At 34.0% G+C, this 18,023-nt stretch overlaps 2 protein-coding genes across 6 annotated transcripts in view; both read left to right on the plus strand.

The window, feature by feature from the left end:
- LOC120772962 (lipase member H-A-like) overlaps nucleotides 1–7,334 on the plus strand; it is an 88,021-nt gene extending 80,687 nt beyond the window's left edge. The window contains exons 4-7 of the mRNA XM_040101866.1: nucleotides 2,077–2,203; nucleotides 2,254–2,445; nucleotides 6,738–6,933; nucleotides 7,000–7,334. Coding sequence (XP_039957800.1) covers nucleotides 2,077–2,203; nucleotides 2,254–2,445; nucleotides 6,738–6,933; nucleotides 7,000–7,060 — 576 coding nt within the window. The 3' untranslated portion in view covers nucleotides 7,061–7,334. The remainder of the gene's footprint in view (nucleotides 1–2,076; nucleotides 2,204–2,253; nucleotides 2,446–6,737; nucleotides 6,934–6,999) is intronic.
- Nucleotides 1–18,023, plus strand: part of LOC120772629 (myc box-dependent-interacting protein 1) — a 193,215-nt gene that overhangs the window by 94,053 nt on the left and 81,139 nt on the right. The gene's annotated exons all lie outside the window — the stretch shown is intronic.

Here is an 18,023-nt window from a genome sequence, read left to right on the forward strand (position 1 = left end):
CTGCTCCTTAATTATTCTTTCACATTTTGAAATTCTAAAAATAAATGAAATTATTATATATGCACCAAATTTAATAGATTTGAAAAATTACTCACTTTTCTTGATTATCCATTTCTTTATTTTGTCTTGTTTGGTTTTGCTTTTTTCTTGAGAGATTTGAGCAAGCACAACAAACCTCACAAATCAGTGGTGAGGTTTTCTCAGAATAGGGCTGTTAGTTTCGTCCACTCAAATTTATACTTTTGAAAAGTGTTTTTGTTTAAAATTTAGTACCTCGAAACTATCTGCTGAAGATACATACCTATGTACATTTTACACACATATGAAAAAAATTTTACTTTGGGCTATATACATGGGATCTTAGGAATGTTTATGATGTATTATTTAATTAAAATTCATAGTCCTGATTCAACATTGATTTGTTAACTGTTCTGTTATATAAGTGCAGGGTTTTCCAATATGAGTGATATGATTTCTTAAAACAAAACACACACTAACTGTTGAGAAAATTCAAATATTTTTTATTTAATGTGAAGTAAAATCAATAAATTAAGTTCTGAATATAACATCATTCAAATGGCCTCCACGACTTCTTTTGCAGGAACGAGTCCCATGAACCCAATTTTTGAGTACTTTTTTTCAATAAATCAAGTCATGTGTCATAAATATGCTAAAGACCAATGACTTCAAATAATCGCACAAGAAATAGTCTGAAAGTGTTAAATCACAACTTTTTGGAAGCCATTCAATGTCACAATTTCTTGAAATAATCGAAGGTTTTCAAGGCAAAAATAAAAGGATATATTTGTGTTTATTTTGCGGCGACATTAGTAATATAATTTTATTAAATTTAATGACATATTATTGTACAACTTTTGAAGTATATTAAAAAAAATTCTAATGAAAAATATTAATATTTATAAATAAACCTGTGACGGTGAATATCCAGAAAGTGGAACATTATAACTCGTTACCGGATCATCTTAAAAATAAAATTGATATGCGTTTTAAAAGTGAAGTATTACTTGGAAGTAAAAATCGCGATTTTATCTAAAAAAATTGCGGTTAATTTGTTAACAAAAAATAAAAAAAAATTTAAAAAAAAAAACTCCATCTGATTACCTGTTGATTTATGTGAAGAAGTAATGTTCAAATTTTCAAAAAGATCGCTTCAGTAGATTTTGAGTTCTAATGTTCACGAACTTCAAAAATAACTTTTTCTGGAAAATTGATTTGAAGTTTTATATGTCAGTCAGGTATCACGGCCGGTCGTTTAAAACCCTGTAACTCCGTTAGTTTGACTATAGTTAACAAAATTTGTACAAAATATTCTCGACATATTGGTCGTTTAGAAAAAAAATTAAAAAAATGAAAAAAAAAATGTAAAACCTTACCCCCCCCCCCTTATTGGCAATTGAACATTATGTAAAGAAAATAAGCTCACGAAATTTTCAACATTTCGACGAATAGCGAGCGCAGGTGGACAATTATTACGACCATAAAATGGCAAAAGCGCACGAAAAGTTTTAAATGGAATACGATTATTTTGATAATAAAATTTAATAATTTGTAAACGTTGTTCTTGCGTATATTTTTCTATGACAAACAATACTAAATACAATGAAAAATTACAGATCATGACACATAAAAAATGGCCGGAACGACACTTAGAAATGATATCATCCCTATTGGAAAACCTGGTGGTATGTAAAGTTAACAGAATATAATAGGTAGATAATTAGCATTGGTGGACTGCAATCTTCGTTTCTAGGATATGTTTTAGATCGTACATTATCATTGCAGAAATTGAGACTACATACTGAAATTTTATAAATGCCAACAACTAAATACTTTGATGATATTTGACACTTAAAGTATATTTTTCTATTTCTATTTTATGGCCGTCAAATCGGTTTATAAACACAAGCATATGTATGTAAAATATCCTGGATATAGATACACATATGTACATATGTATTTTTTTATTCATATTAAAATTAAAAACATGTTAATTTAGGCAGTAAGCATTAATTGCGTTTTTTATCATTCCTATATCATCTCATACTTTGTTTTCAGGTTTATTCTTTCCTCACGCATCATGGGGCAGCTCGTGAAAAAATCACGTGCATTGGGCATTCCCTTGGTGCCCACATTTGCGGTATGATTTCCAACCATTTATCGATAAAACAGCATCGTATTATCGGTAAGTTAATTTTTAATTTAGTACATTGATGTCATAAAGATATTTTCCAGGTCTTGATCCCGCACGACCACTCATCGAACGTAAAAAAAATCACATCTTCAGATTATCCATAGATGATGCAAGTGTTATACAGGTGATTCACACCAATGCAGGTTTCTTGGGCCAGGAAGAGAATATAGGTCATCTGAACTATTGCATTAATGGTGGCAGATTTCAACCATTTTGCAAGGGAAATCCTATAAGTGAGTTAGAAAATATTTACGACAAATCATACTCAATTAGCACATAGTTTCAAATATCTGTAAATTAAATATAGAAAATTTGAACTAAAATCATATTTGAGACAAAAATTATGACGTAAAAATTGTCGCTTGATTCGTTCATACCTGTAGTATATGAACTATCGTAAAGTCTTATAGGAAATTTTCTGCTTACAAAAATGGTTTCTGTAATTTTTCGATTAATTTGTCTATAAATCATTTTTCAGAGTATTAAGCTAAAAAAATTCGCTTTATTATTTACCCTAACATGCATACATAAATGAATTATAACAAGAAAAAACGTGTAACGAATCTATAATACCCTTCAAATATGCAAAAGAGCTTAATTGCATTATTGCCTTACCAAATTTCGTAAAGCTATTTATCGAATGAATAAGTTTTCGAACACTTGATTCCGATCGATTCAGACTTCCTGCGGAAAAAATACCGTTACAAAATTGCACACCAATATACAGACAGACGGACATCTCCGACGTTTCCTTTCATTCATCCTGGTTAACTTAAAAAACAGGTTTCTGGTTCTGTTTTTTTACATTCATACCACGTCCTAGTTAGTCGCTTTTTTGAAAACTATTAATAACAATATCTTATTAAAGTACGCCTGAAAACCAGAAGCTTAAACAAATTAGAATGGATAGTGGCGTTGCAAACGTCCACTCTCATTATTATACTTCAAAATAATATTTATATGTACGTGGGTTGCCTTTATATTTGGGGTTTAGAGAACAAAAACAAATTTTAATTATCCAAATTGTTTTTCAAAATATTCTCAATTAAGATCTATACACTTTCGCAGCTTTTTTGGCACTCGGCCCAGTTTGAAACACCAATACAGTCGACTCCTGTTTACTTTGGGGCTCACACGAATAAATTCCCGATTCATCACCTGCTACGTTGTCATAAACCTTTTTTGAAGCACCGTTATCGTATTCTTTTAATATTTCTATAGATCAATCGACACGAGCCTTTTTTGGGCAATTGACAAATTGTTTGCGATCCAACGAGAGAGATTTTTTATGCCATGCAATGCTGAATGAATGCTAGTCCCACAAATGTCTATAGTTATCTAAATCTTACGATAGATCGCCCAAAATTAAAATTATGTGTTAATTTAAATTAAAATAGCAGGCAGCCCCCAGCACTGTTAAAATGATTCAAGACGAAAGTTGAAAAAAATAATCGCGCGAATATGTTCGGGATGTAATTCCTTTTTTTTTGCCGAGTTGAATATTGTAAGTTACTATAAACAACATAAATAGCGTTCGTATGTTCAAACATTCTAAGAATGTACGATATAATATCAAAAATATCGAACTAACGATACAGTTAGGAATTGTCAATACAATAAGCATATGTGTACGTATCGTATGTATTAGAAATCTCCCTCAATGTCCGCTATGTACGCTATTAAGAGAGATGGAATCAATTATAATGGACAGACATATACATACATATGTAGGTATGTACAACTATCAAGTAATTAGAAGTACACCGCGTCAAACACCTATCCGACTTTGACAGTTGAATGGATAGGATCTTAGTTCGATTTTCTTATTGTAATATGTTTGATTTATTTTTCCTAAAATGAACGAATCAGATGGAATTTAAAATTGTGTTATATGGGTTTACAGATTTGATCTAAAGTCTAAGCCAATTCCAGCATTTAATTATGATTTGATATGTCACATATTGATCGATATACTTACTACATATTACTACATATATATGTATATGTACATAATATGAATAATCGGTTAAATGGGAGATACATATGTAATACTATATATTTGTCCGATATGATCGATTCCGAGAAGAATATCAAAATGCACCTACGTATTAAATTTCATTCGGATATCTCAAAAACTGACAAGCAAATGTTTATAATCCCTAAAAACTTCACCATAAAAATCACTATCTCGAAACCATTTTTAGACATGGTCTCTTAATCAAAGTTTTTCAGAATGATCCCTAAAACATTTCTCTAATGTGTGTGTGTAGTACAAAGTGAAACGAAAAGACAAAAGTTGTAATATTTCGTATAAACAGTATACTTAGGTTGCCTTTGATATTTCGGAATTCAGCAATCCTATTGTTGCAATGTGGGAACTTACAACTTTATCGTAAAGTTTGACTTCTTTGATGGATTACATACATGCTTAGAACATTTTGACATACGAGGGCTATTTGTGTTGGTTAGAGTAACTTCAAATATTCATATTTTTTACAATATTCGACGTGGATTAACTGAGCAGCAGCGCATTGATGGACTTAATTAAATTTTTGGCGATGAAGATCAATCACGGACCAGTATTCAATAGAAGTCGAAGATTACTCTAAGATCAATATCGTCAAGGCCATCCAAAATCAATTGTTGTTCCTGAAGCTATTGATGGTATGCGCAAACTGATATTGCAAGATCGTCTTGTGACCCATAGTAAGATTTAGGCAACTATATGCATTAGTAGGAGCATTCAATATTGCATGAACATTTGGCTGTAAAAATATTTGTTCACGTTGGATCCCACATAATTACTCAACCGCTCAAAACAAGACTCGTATCGATTGGTCGATAGAAATGTTAACAACATACAATAGCGGTGCTTCAAAACACGTCTATGACATCGTAACAGCTGATGAATCGTGGATTTGCGCAAAAGTAAACAGCAGTCGACTGAATGGGTGTTTCAAAATATTTGCCTGCTTTTTTGGAAAGTCTGAACATGTCACAATCATACCACTAGAACAACGCAGAACAGTAAATTCTTAGTGATATACAACCATTCGTTTACCAGTTGTCTAGAAATCTTGACCCCGACAATGTTAGCTTTCACACAACGACTAAACATCTGTGCCAAATGTTACATCAAAATAATCATTAATGTTTAGTATACGTTTGTCTTTCTGAAGAAAATAAAGTGCATTTGGCGATATTTATGATGAGCGAAATTATTCAACATAGACGTTCCATTTTTTTGGGTGCGGAATCAAATTTCTGATGCCGAAACGTTCAGAATATTGGAAAAGGCCTTCGGTGATAATTGTTTGTGCGCGAGCAAGTGGTTTGATTAGAACTAATTATTCAAAGGGGGTCACGAAAGCGTTGACGACGAACCACGTCCAGGACGGGCATCAACATCAACCGATGATCAAGAAGTCAATTAAATAAAGGAATTGGTGCTTGAGAATCGATGATCAACTGGCATCGTTGGAATATCGGAAGGATCAGTGGAAACTATTGTGAATGATCATTTGGGTCTAAGAAAAGTCGTATTATTACTGGCGATGAGTCTTTGATCTCGCAAAGGCGAGCCAAAGCCGAAAAAACCACGTAAAACAGGTCAAGAATCAAGGCTACATATGTTAACAGTTTTCATCGATTATCGAGGTGTGATGCACCCCGAACTCCTTCCCATCGGCAATACTATATGAGTGTTATGCGTGGTGTACGCGAAGCTATTCGTACGAAGTGATCGGAATTATGAGCCGTTAACTCTTGATTTTTGCACCACGATAATGCACCGTCGCATACTGCATTGATTCGTCGTTAGTTTTTCGCCAACTGTTCCACCGTATTCACCCGATTTAGCTCCGTGTGACTTTTGGCTATTCAGCAAAATCAAGTCGAGGATTGGAAAAAATATTGGCAGAATTGTATTGCGGCCAATGGAGACTACTTTGATGTGGACGACATAGATTTTGAAGAATAAATTAAGAATTTTAAAATTATGAACAAAGTTTTACTATTTTTTGTTCATAGTGGTAGTGCTAACTTGCCTCCGAATGACTTTTATTATTGTCGTAAATAAAGAGTAAAATAAAAGGTCGACGTTTTTCGACACCTGAAACCGCGGTTAATGCGTCCAGAACGCACGTTTTATATGTAGATACCTCACTCCCAGTGGCAAAAAATGCTTCTATAATTGGTTCAAGTTCATTCAACAGTGTATAAATCTCAATTGGAAATATTTTAAAAAAACTAAAGGCGGTTTTCGGTAATAATAATTTGTTTTATTCTCTAACAGCGAAGTATAAAAATTAATCTTTACGTAGGATAGTTGAAGTTTAATTATAACATTACAACACACTTTTTCAAAGTGTACAAATATCGTTGAAAATGTACAGAAACTTTTGTTCAATTGGAGTATTTTTAAAACTATAAAAATTTAATACAATAATCGAATTTTATTTTAGCTTAGTCATCATATACTATAGTGAAATATTCAACTGTTTTAATTTTAAATTCCATTCCCTAGGACGGTCCCGTTGTTCGCATTTTTTAAGTATTTGCTTCCTCGCCAGTGCTATGTTCAAACATAAAAAATTTGTTGGCGTTTCCTGCCCAAATGGCTGTAAAGAAGGGTCTCAACATATTCCGGTTAGTGCGAAAAATCCTTTTGGAGTTGTTACACAAACGAAAGAATATAATATTGGCAATGATGCCCCTGACGAGTATGAATTGAATGAATTTTTACTTTTAATACACATTTAAACATTTTAATTATCTTTCAAACACAGCGCGAGAGGTTGCTACTGCATCGACATGCCGTTTGTAAAACATTGCCCATTCAATGACTAGGATTCGATACAATCATCGATGTGTGCATGTATATAATATTATACTTATTTAAGATAATTGTACGAAATTAAGACTTTAATAACGTTATTTATTTAATAATTTACGTTAATTACTGTAAAATAAGGATAGTAATTTTGCAGGAATGTGGCTATAAGAAATACATAAATATAACCAATTCTAAGTACAAAAGGAATTTCCATATAACAATTGTAAATGATTGATTTTAACCAAAATTCTTTTATTAATATTATATTACAGCTTTTATCTATTTACTTATATACACCACGCAAACCTTACCACTACACTTTCTTAATTTTTTTTTAGTCATTTAATTTCATTTACACTATAATTGAAATTAATATTTTATTTTATTGCTTTTGTATAAGCACAAAAAAGCTAATTTGTATTTTACTCATTACACGTTATAAATTAAAAACTATAATTATAATTAGATAATATAATTTAGTTTACATAAAAAAAGCCAAATTGAAAAAATTCCGAACGAACGAAGAAGACAGAAAAAAAATTGAAGAAAATATAGTGGTAAGGTTTGCGTGACCACGAGTACAGTGGTGGTCTTATAATTAGAAACGACTTTGCTGCATATAGTTTTCTTAATTTATTTTAAAAATTTAGATTGCCACATTAAAAATATAAATCGGAATTAACAAAGTAACACATTTTATTTGAGTTTTACATAAAAAAAAACATCAACATTAATTATATTTTTAAGAAAATGAGGTAAACACAAAGAACACCAAATTCAGTTTGGTCATATAATTAGAAACGACAGTAACAACTGAAAAATATTTATATAAAATTGAAAAAACTGATAAAAGTTTTTAGTATTTTGTTGGATACACCTTATTTTTAACAACATTGTCTAGCCTTCGCGGGAAATTTTGAATTAATTGTTGGCATATTTGCACTAATATGCTGTTGCCAACTTTGTTGAACCATTTAAAACAATTCGTCATTATTTCGCGGTTTTTTCACAATTGCCCATAAGTTTTCAATTGGATTGAGATCAGGTTTTTGCGGAGGCCAATTCAAAACATCAATATTTTTATCCGAAAGCCAGCTTTTCGCTAACCTTGAAGTGTGTTTTGGGTCATTATCGTATATACCAAATTTCGTGAATATATCTTGTCAAATGTGAAAGTTGTCCATACAAGAACTTGATACCGATCGTTCAGTTTGTATGGCAGCTATATGTTATAGTGGTCCGATATCGACCGTTCCGACAAATGAGCAGCTTCTTGAAGAGAAAATGACGTTTGCAAAATTTCAAAACGATATCTTAAAAACTGAGGGACTAGTTCGTATATATACAGACAGACAGACGGACGGACAGACAGACGGACATGGCTAAATCGACTCAGCTCGACATACTGATTATTTATATATATACTTTATAGGGTCTCCGACGATTCCTTCTGGGTGTTACAAACTTCGTGACAAACTTAATATACCCTGTTCAGGGTATAATAATATAATAATAATTTATAAACTAATACATATATATATATATAATAATACATATATATATATATATATATATGCAGGGGCGAACGCAGGGGGGGGTTTTGGGGTGTTAAAACCCCCCCCAAAGTAATTGAATTTTTAAATAGTAGAATTTCATTCTACATAGTCATTTGAAAAATTGTAATTTGTTGTTTTCAAAGCAATCTTTCTGCCGACGATGTATGAATATGTAAAATAAATGAATACATTAGTCACTAACAGCGTTGCCGTTTTGATACAATTGTATCTTTTTTGATACTTTTTTTTCTAAATTTTGTGATTTGATACTTTTTTGTTCACAAACGGCCTATTTTGACACTTTTCTGCTGATAGAATTTAATTTTTTGAAAATATGAAATATGAACCTATTGTATCTGGATAGTATTAAAAAGTTGTGGGAATGTAGGCCAATTAAAAAACCCAGAAAAATATAAACTGGACAGAGACATTTTTTTTAATTTGCTTCAAAGTAATGAGTTATGAGTAATGAGATGATGCCTTATAACTCTGTGGCTGCTGAACTGGATTTTTTTTAGATTTAAGGGGAATTGTGAGTCGAAAATGGACTTCTTTTAAAAATTAGTACTGAACTGAAAAGTCACCAATAAGGTTTCTATTATTTTTTTTAGAGTTTATTGTTAATCATAAAACAGGAAAAATAAAAACTCATTTATTATGACTTTCAGTTTTCGTTCCATGTTGTTCCAAACTGTTGTGAAATAAATTTAAATTAAAAAAAAATTATGCTATTTGCAAAAAAATACTTGAGTGTCTTAACTAAAATGTCTATATTTTTAATAAAAACAACCAGAAAAAACTGGTCTGAATTAGATACACAACTTTAGAAATCAAAATTCCGCGTTTGGTGAAACGGCAAACTAATCGCGAAAATTATGAAGGCGAACCGGAAGAATATTACCGCAGATCAATTTATATACCGTTTTTAGATAATTTTTTGGACCAAATCAATGAACGATTTTTAAAACATCGAGAGCTGCTTTCCAAAATTGAAAACATTTTGCCAAATAAATGCATAAATCTTGACGTTATTGAGATGCAGGAGACTGTTCGTGTTTTAGAAAAGCAATGGTCCGCTGATGTAGAAGATCGATGCTGAATTTAGAATGTGGAAAAGGTTAAAAATCTTTTCTTCAGATTATATTTTCTAACTAAAATTTTGAATATATTTTCAGGAACTGGTTAAATCAAACAAAGAGATCCAAAACTTTTTTAGACGCGTTGAATTGTTGCGATGCAAAAATTTTCAAAACAGTGCATCGTTTTTAAAGATTGGAGCAACAATCCCTATATCTGTCGCTTCAAGTGAACGCTGAAAATAAAAGAAGATTAGACTTCAATTTTTGAATAAAATAATGAAACCTTGTCTTTTTACCTAAAACAAACTTCGGGGAATTTCCAAGCAAATTTCATGATGAGACTGAAAAAAATTAATAGTTCAAAAAAAACACCCCAATATACGTAAGTATATAAATGATCAGGATGGTAAGCAAAGTTGAGATCCGGGTGACTGTCGGTCTGGCCGTCCGTCCGTCCTTGCAAGCTGTAACTTGAACAAAAATTAATATGTATATCTGGTAAAACTTGGTACACATGCTATGGGCATATATTAAAATAAAACCTATAAAGTGCCATAATTAAGAGCTAAAATAAGATATAAAACTGTAATTTGGCACAGAGGATTGCATAAGCAAGGGCCACAAATGGGCTGAAAATTTTAATGTACATACTTTATAAACCACTACAGCTACAATAGCAAAATTCGGTTAGGACAATTCTTTTAACAACTATTACCAACAGTGTGAAAATAGATGAAATCGGGTTTTAACTCCGCCCCTCTCCATATACATAAAGGTACTGTTACAAACTACTAAAAGCGCCATAAATTAATAACTAAATACGCCAAAGACTTGAAATTTTACCTCGAGATGGAAGAGCCGGTGTAAAAAGTGGACATTGGGCGTGGCACCGCCCACTTTTAGGTAAAATCACATATCTCAGTAATTTTGGTAAAATTAGGGAATCTCAACTGTATATAAAATTGCTTGGATTCTGATCCTCTGGTTGACAGGACCTTACGGGATTCTCCTGGCTTTGATTCTTGCAAGTTGCAAAAATATCAAATGTTCGGTTGCACCCAGCTTAGCTCTTCCTTACTGGTTTCATTCTGAAATCGATGGTGGCCCCTTGATATTGGAAGCTCATGTAACTTCATTCAAAATACATCCACTTTCTCGTTATTTTCTTTTTAAAAGTATTTACTTTATCAGGATTTTCGACATCACTGCTGACCAAAAACGTCAACTGTATTTTGATAAATGGACCTTACTTCATGCAAAAAAGTTTTTAAACCCAATTAAATAGTGAATAAAGGTTGCTAAAATGTTATTGATATTTGTTCCCAACTAACAATTTTATAAATAAATTTCGCGTGAAAAGAAATACATTTCCGATCAGAGGAAATTTTCGAATAAAGGTAATTTTTACAATGAGAATTTCACTATAAGAAAAACACAAATTTGTGACTTTTACAAGGGGAGTGGCGTTCAGGCGAAGTTTACGAAAAGGTTAAATGCTGTTCATTGCACACTGAATGCAATCGGCCTATGCGGATTACAAAATTGATCTCAAGAACTTTATTGAACAAATTTACAAAAATTCGCTTATCTATTATAAACTTACATATCTACATATGTACGAGTTCTTAATTGCTATTACTTGTTTCTATATATTCAAAAATGATAACGTAAACAATAATTGGAGTGAACTTCGGGTTGATTGAAAAACAGTCTACATTGTGATGGCACTATGGTTTAGTGCCGACGAAATGTGTTGTTGCTGTTACAGTCGACGCTAACAAATTAGGATTTTCAGTAATTAGAATTTCCAGAAATTAGTGATGTCTGAAAGCAAACCTCACAATGAAAAATTGGTAGTATTTGTTTTATTAATTTCAACACTTTTAAAGAAATTTGCAATTATTTTATTAAAATAGAAAGAAGGAACTTTTATTTCAAACGCGTTATCTGTTACAAATAAAAGTATTTGTCTATTGCAATAAATATAGTTACATATTATATATACATATGTTTACGGTCTTTGGACATTTTATTTCCTTCTAAGTATGAATAGAAAGACATATGTATACATACATACATATTTTCTGTTTCAATAACATGATTCAAGATTTTAGTTGGAAATATGTATTTTATATACGTATGTATGTGCGAATAAAAAGATACTAATATTTAAACAATACGCTGTAATGCTGCAGCTGCTCCTGCGTTGTTCTTTCACATTTTGAAATCGTGAAAATAAATGAAATTACTATACATGCACTAAATTAAATAGATTTGCAAAATAACTCACATTTCTGGTTGTCCATTTCTTTATTATGTCATGTTTGTTTTTGTAAAACAGCAAGTTCACAGCAAAGTGCTTTTCCTCTCAAGTGGTGTGTTTTTTGTGCTTTTTTCTTGTGAGGTTTGAGCAAGACTAACATCAAAAAATTTTCCTTGCAAATTAGTTGTGAGGTTTTCTCAGAATAGGGAAGAAAGTTTGCAATACAATAAACCATCTGAAATTAGAATCGAAAATTCTAGTGTTCCTTATGCCCGGTTTCACAGTCCATACCTAAGTTGTGCACAAATAAAATCTTAGCCAAGCATTGTTGCAGACTGAGTAGTCGTTTGCGTTTCACAGTTGTTTAGGAGTATTTATGATGGTTTTAAGTTTATTTTCTAATAATGTTAAGTCTGATCTGCCAATACTGTTTTATCTAAGTTTTCTATTTCTCATCTCTCTTTTATCATACATTTCTGTTTGATATTATCTTTGTTTATTCATATTTCGAAGTTACGGTATTTTAATTTTTTTTGTACTCCTATAAATGCCGGAGGACATGTATGTACAACCTTCTTCTCTGGTTGTAACTCAGTGCTGATGGTACTCATCTCAATAAAGCATTGAGAGCTCTACCCGCTGATAAAATTAATTATTTAACATTTTTGGCATTGGCGATCATCGGCGGTGAAAGCAATAAAGCGCATATATGCACGTGTCTCGGAAGGGGCCATGGAAAGCCGTGATGTGTTTTATCTCCAACAAGAGCTTAAGTCGCTTGAATCGCATTTTGAGCGCTTCATGGAGAACCATAATCGTTTGATTGGAGGAGCTACGTCTACCGAGATGGGACCACATGATGCACTTTTGGAATCAGTAGAGGAGCTGTATACTGCGGCATGCAGCAGACTTAATCGTCTCATCGCATTGTCAAGGGTTGAGTCTAATGTCGCTGACGGAACGCAAAATTGTCCCACGACATCTCTGGATGGGCATTTGGTTGATCTCAAATTAGACCCGTTAGCTATACCGTTGTTTGATGGAGACATGTGTAAATGGTTAGCGTTCAAAGATGCCTTTGAAACATTGGTACATAATTCGACATATCCAGAAGCGTTTAAGTTGGGAATGCTTCGGCAGGCGGTAAATGTGGCTACTGTTCCTTTAATTGGTGGAATATATTCAGGTGGCTATCAGGAGGTTTGGAAGGCTCTCAAGGACCGCTATGACAACAAAACGCAGCTAGCGAAAATACACGTATCCCGTTTTCTTAACCTCAACACAGTTACCCATGAGTCATCACTATCGTTATTGACTATTGTGGATACAGTTCATGAGTCGCTGCGTGCATTGCGTGTTATGAACATCCCTATAAATCAGTTGGACGCATTGGCTGTACCAATCGTGGTGGCTAAGCTTCCAGCGGTAACTAATCGTGACTGGTGTATGAGGTGCTCCACTACAGAGATACCACAGTTAGAAGATTTATTGAAATTTCTGGAAAGACGTGCTCATAGCCTAGCTCCTGAACCATCGATCTCATGCTATCCTCTTAACTGAACGATTCAACACGGCAACGTTTGCTTCTATGCTATCCTCTTAACTGAACGAGAAGCATTCAGTGGCACGAGTTCTAATGTGATCGGATCTGAGTTAGCTATAACGGATCGGCTATTAACTGTTTACCTTCTATAGACAGTAACTGACTTAATGGTAGAAGGAGTAGGTGCGACCATCAATACTCGAGTGAAAGGCTGCGTTACGTTCACTCTGAGATCAACATCTAATCTAATTTTAAAATGCGAATTGACGCCTTGGTTTTATGCTATCCTCTTAACTGAACGGTTCAGTAATATCACTCGAATGTTGAGAACGGTGGCAATTATTCTACGTTGGTTCAGAAACCGTCGACACCTTCGCCAACCGGTTATTAGTGCTCAGGAACTGGAAGACGCTCTATACACTATAATCCGTTTAGAGCAACAGGAACATTTTGCAGATGAAATCCGTCAATTGAAGTCTAGTTCAGGTTTGGCATCTTCCAGTCGAATAATGCCTTTAAATCCCTATATAGATAAGAACCGAATCCTACGTGTTGGAGGACGCATTCACAAGGCTGAACTAGAACATGATCAACGATTCCCTATTATTTTACCAAAATCAACGCCGTTGGTCAAGCTTTTACTACACCAGGCACATGAAGCTACACTGCACGGAGGAGCGCAGCTCATGCTACAGACTCTTCGTCGCCGCTTCTGGATTTTGAGTTCCAGGCAAGCAGTCAAAGGTTTCATCCATAACTGTGTAGTGTGTCGGCGTCACAGAGGGGAAATCCTGAAGCAGCAAATGGCTTCTTTACCCGGGCAGAGGATTAGAGCCGCTAGACCATTCATTTCATCTGGTGTCGATTACTGTGGACCTTTTACACTAAGAATCGGAACGAAGCGCTCTCGAACGCTTGTCAAAACGTATCTCGCAATTTTCGTTTGTATGGTCACCAAGCCTTTCTAGATGCCTTCACTCGTTTCGTCAGCCGACGCGGTCCTTGTCGGGATTTATATAGTGATAATGGGACAGCGTTTGTTGGAGCCAATCGACTCTTGAAGGAAGATCTTGTAACATGGCAGAGTGAGAATAATAAGCGATCGTTAGCAAATTCTGGCACGCATTGGCATTTCATAACACCCAGTGCTCCGCATCAAGGAGGCCTCTGGGAGGCGGCAGTGAAATCCGCTAAGCACCATTTGATACGCTGCGTAGGTGCGCAGGTCATGTGGTATAGTCAGTTACAGACGCTGGCAGTAAGAATAGAAGCCTGTCTTAATTCCCGTCCTATTACACCACTTTACGACGATCCTGAGGAGAAACTTGCGTTAACGCCTGGTGATTTCCTGATTGGGTCTCCACTACTGGCGGTCCCCGAACCAGATATCAAGCATATTCCTAGCAACCGACTGAAGCAATGGCAATGGATACGTCACATACAACAGGTATTTTGGGAGCGATGGAGTGAGGAGTATCTCACCATTCTGCAGAGACGCAACAAATGGCTTCGGCGCTCGAGGAATATAAGGGTGGATGATATCGTCCTAGTCAAACAAGAGAACCTGCCTCCAACTCACTGGTGCCTGGGTCGAGTGACAACAGTACATCCCGGAGCTGATGGAGTGGTCCGCAATGTCACGTTGAGAACAGCTAGAGGATACATGAAACGAGCCGTCCAGAAACTATGTCTTTTGCTAGAGAAGGAAGATTTCGAGTCGACCGACTCGACCGGGCAGGATGTTTAGGATTATTTACGTTAGTTTTAAGTTTATTTTCTAATAACGTTAAGTCTGATCTGGCAATACTGTTTTATCTAAGTTTTCTATTTCTCATCTCTCTTTTATCATACAGTTCTGTTTTATATTATCTTTGTTAATTCATATTTCGAAGTTACGGTATTTTAAATTCCTTTGAACTCCTATAAATACTGGAGTTCATGTATGTACAACTCTCTTCTCTGATTGTAACTTAGTGCTGATGGTACTCATCTCAATAAAGCATTGAGAACTCTACCCGCTGGTAAAATTAATTATTTAACAGGAACTACACCACTGCTTTTTTAAGCTAAACCGCAAATTTTACCGCATACACACACACAAAACCGACGACGCGCTAGTATTTGAAGAATATTTTTGGTGCATTGGAGTCGTGCACTATTTGTGCGTCTTTTCTAAATTGAAAGCCTAAGTAAGAGAAAAAGATAAATGGTCGGAGCGGGGAGAGAAGAAAACATATTCAAATATTTCTAAGGGAATTGCCGAACTCAAGCACACATATGTACAAATTTATTCACTTAAGTCCACAAAGAATCTATCAAATCACACCCCGTGAAAGTGACGAGAGCACTGTGCCAAGGTGTCGAAGAGATTTTCGCTATGATTAGTCCTTTAAGATGTCTATAATTTTTTTAACCAAATTTTGTAATCTCTGAATTCTTTCAATAATATCATAGCTGATAATTGATTATAAATCGGATATATGTATAGGTATATGTAAGTCCAGTTTCGTTCCGGATATGAACCATAAACTCGATTTGTTTGCAGTGGAGGTTTCTTTTTTGCTTTCATTCGTTGTTAGCGGTACAATTTAGACCACTTTAGTTCGGTTAGTTAACTTCCGACTAAGTTAATTTCGTAATAAATTAAAGCATTTCAAAATCATTTATTGAATCTAATTGTTATATTTTACTTGAATTCTATTCCATACAAGAAGTGAAATATTTCTAAATTTTCTTACAATTAGTAAACAATGTGCAATGATTGCCCTCGGTCACTTATTTGTTTGTTTATTTCAATTAAGCGTAACAAATTAAATTTGATTGTCATCTGACGAATTTTTTGTTGCTGGCTGTCAATCTTGCCTCATTGGTGCTATGGTACGCAAGCTCTTCCAAATATATTTACGAATCTGTGTATAAACCATACTAATGTGCGGAGGGTTTCCATTATCGCTCTGTAGGGTCTTTTTATTATTGATTTAATGGTGGATGTTTAAGAAAAACTCAATAAAAGTTTGCTTTCATAGAAATTAACATTAGAGTGGTCCTTAAAATTTATAAAATTTTTTCTAGTCTCCTCCTCCCTCATTTAATCGTGGTACAAAACATTTTTTCCAATGCAATCTACGTAAACGCTTTGTAAAGCTTAAGAGCGACTTTTGATACTTCATCTAGTCCCTTAAACCGGGAAGCTTTTGGCTAGCTATTTGTTCTAAATCGCCATTACTTATGCCCATCCTGACCTGCATTAAACCAACAACCGTCTTGCAGACTTTTCGAAACCATATGAGTAAAAAGCCTGCGTATTTCCCTTCGGTACTCTTGCACATGATCCTAGCGATTCTGCATGCCCTTAGGTCATTCCATCTTGCCTTTATCCGTCTGTCGGCTCTTTCGGATTTCAATGTATATTGCCAGTCTACCCTCTCTTAGCACCTTAAACATTATAAATATTTTTTCTTCACAAATATTAACCACACTATGCAAGTCATATCTTCGATTAGTTATAGTAGCTATTGTGATTTTAAAACACTTTGAGAAAAACTTCCTACGACAATTAAGGGCTGCCCTAATACGTAGACTTCTTTCTGTTCGTTTATTTCCACGTTCCGGTCTCCAGAGTCATTGAACTGTTACAACTTTGTTGCTAGTGGTAGTTTTCTCTTGAGCAACAGCGCTTGTTGGTCTCTTAATTGATTTCGGATATTTGTTATCAATACTCCCTTATAGACGCGAACATACACACATACAAATGCCCAATAATAAATATATATAAAACTGTACTAATTTGTTTTAATTGATCACTTTCGGTGATACAAAAGTCAATTTTTATTTATTGCCACACAACCTCTGTAACTCATTAGTTAATCTATATTTGTTTGATGAATTGAGGAAGTCAAATCTTCATTGGTTCTTGTGACGGATCATGCTTTTTCATGAGTAGAGAAGGGGCCTCTAATTTGGTCACACGAAAATTTGAGAATGGTGTTACATTTGTATATGCGTATGTACATATATATGTACATATGTATGTATTTATAAAAAAATTTCAACAATTTTGGAACAAGAGGGAGAAGCGCCAAGCACTTCATAGCCGGGCGACTTAAGTAAATATTATTTTTGACACATGTGAACATAATGTCGCCAGCAAAGATTTGTAATTTTAATTTTGATTTTTTTATAGATAAGCTCTACATACTTACATATGTGTCAGTACAAAAATCTGGCTCTGCAGTTCTTTTTAACGCATATTCGGCAAAACAGAGATGTGGAGGTACTCACCTCTTAAAATCCTTATGATAAATTGTCCATTTTAATTAGTCTAAAAGGCGAGAAGCACGCAAATTTCGCAATTTATTTTCTCTTCAGCTAAAACTTAAACTAATGCGAGCTAAATTATTATGTTAATTAAGTCAGCAATTAAACTTAAAACATTGTGTGGGGTAATTGTTGGAGTACGATGTCTCATTAAGAAACCCGAAGAAGAATAACGTGTTTTTAAGAATAATCACACAAAACGCCCGACGTTTTATGCTG

The sequence above is a fragment of the Bactrocera tryoni genome, chromosome 3 (genome assembly GCF_016617805.1).
Source record: "Bactrocera tryoni isolate S06 chromosome 3, CSIRO_BtryS06_freeze2, whole genome shotgun sequence".
In the NCBI taxonomy this organism is placed as follows: domain Eukaryota; kingdom Metazoa; phylum Arthropoda; class Insecta; order Diptera; family Tephritidae; genus Bactrocera; species Bactrocera tryoni.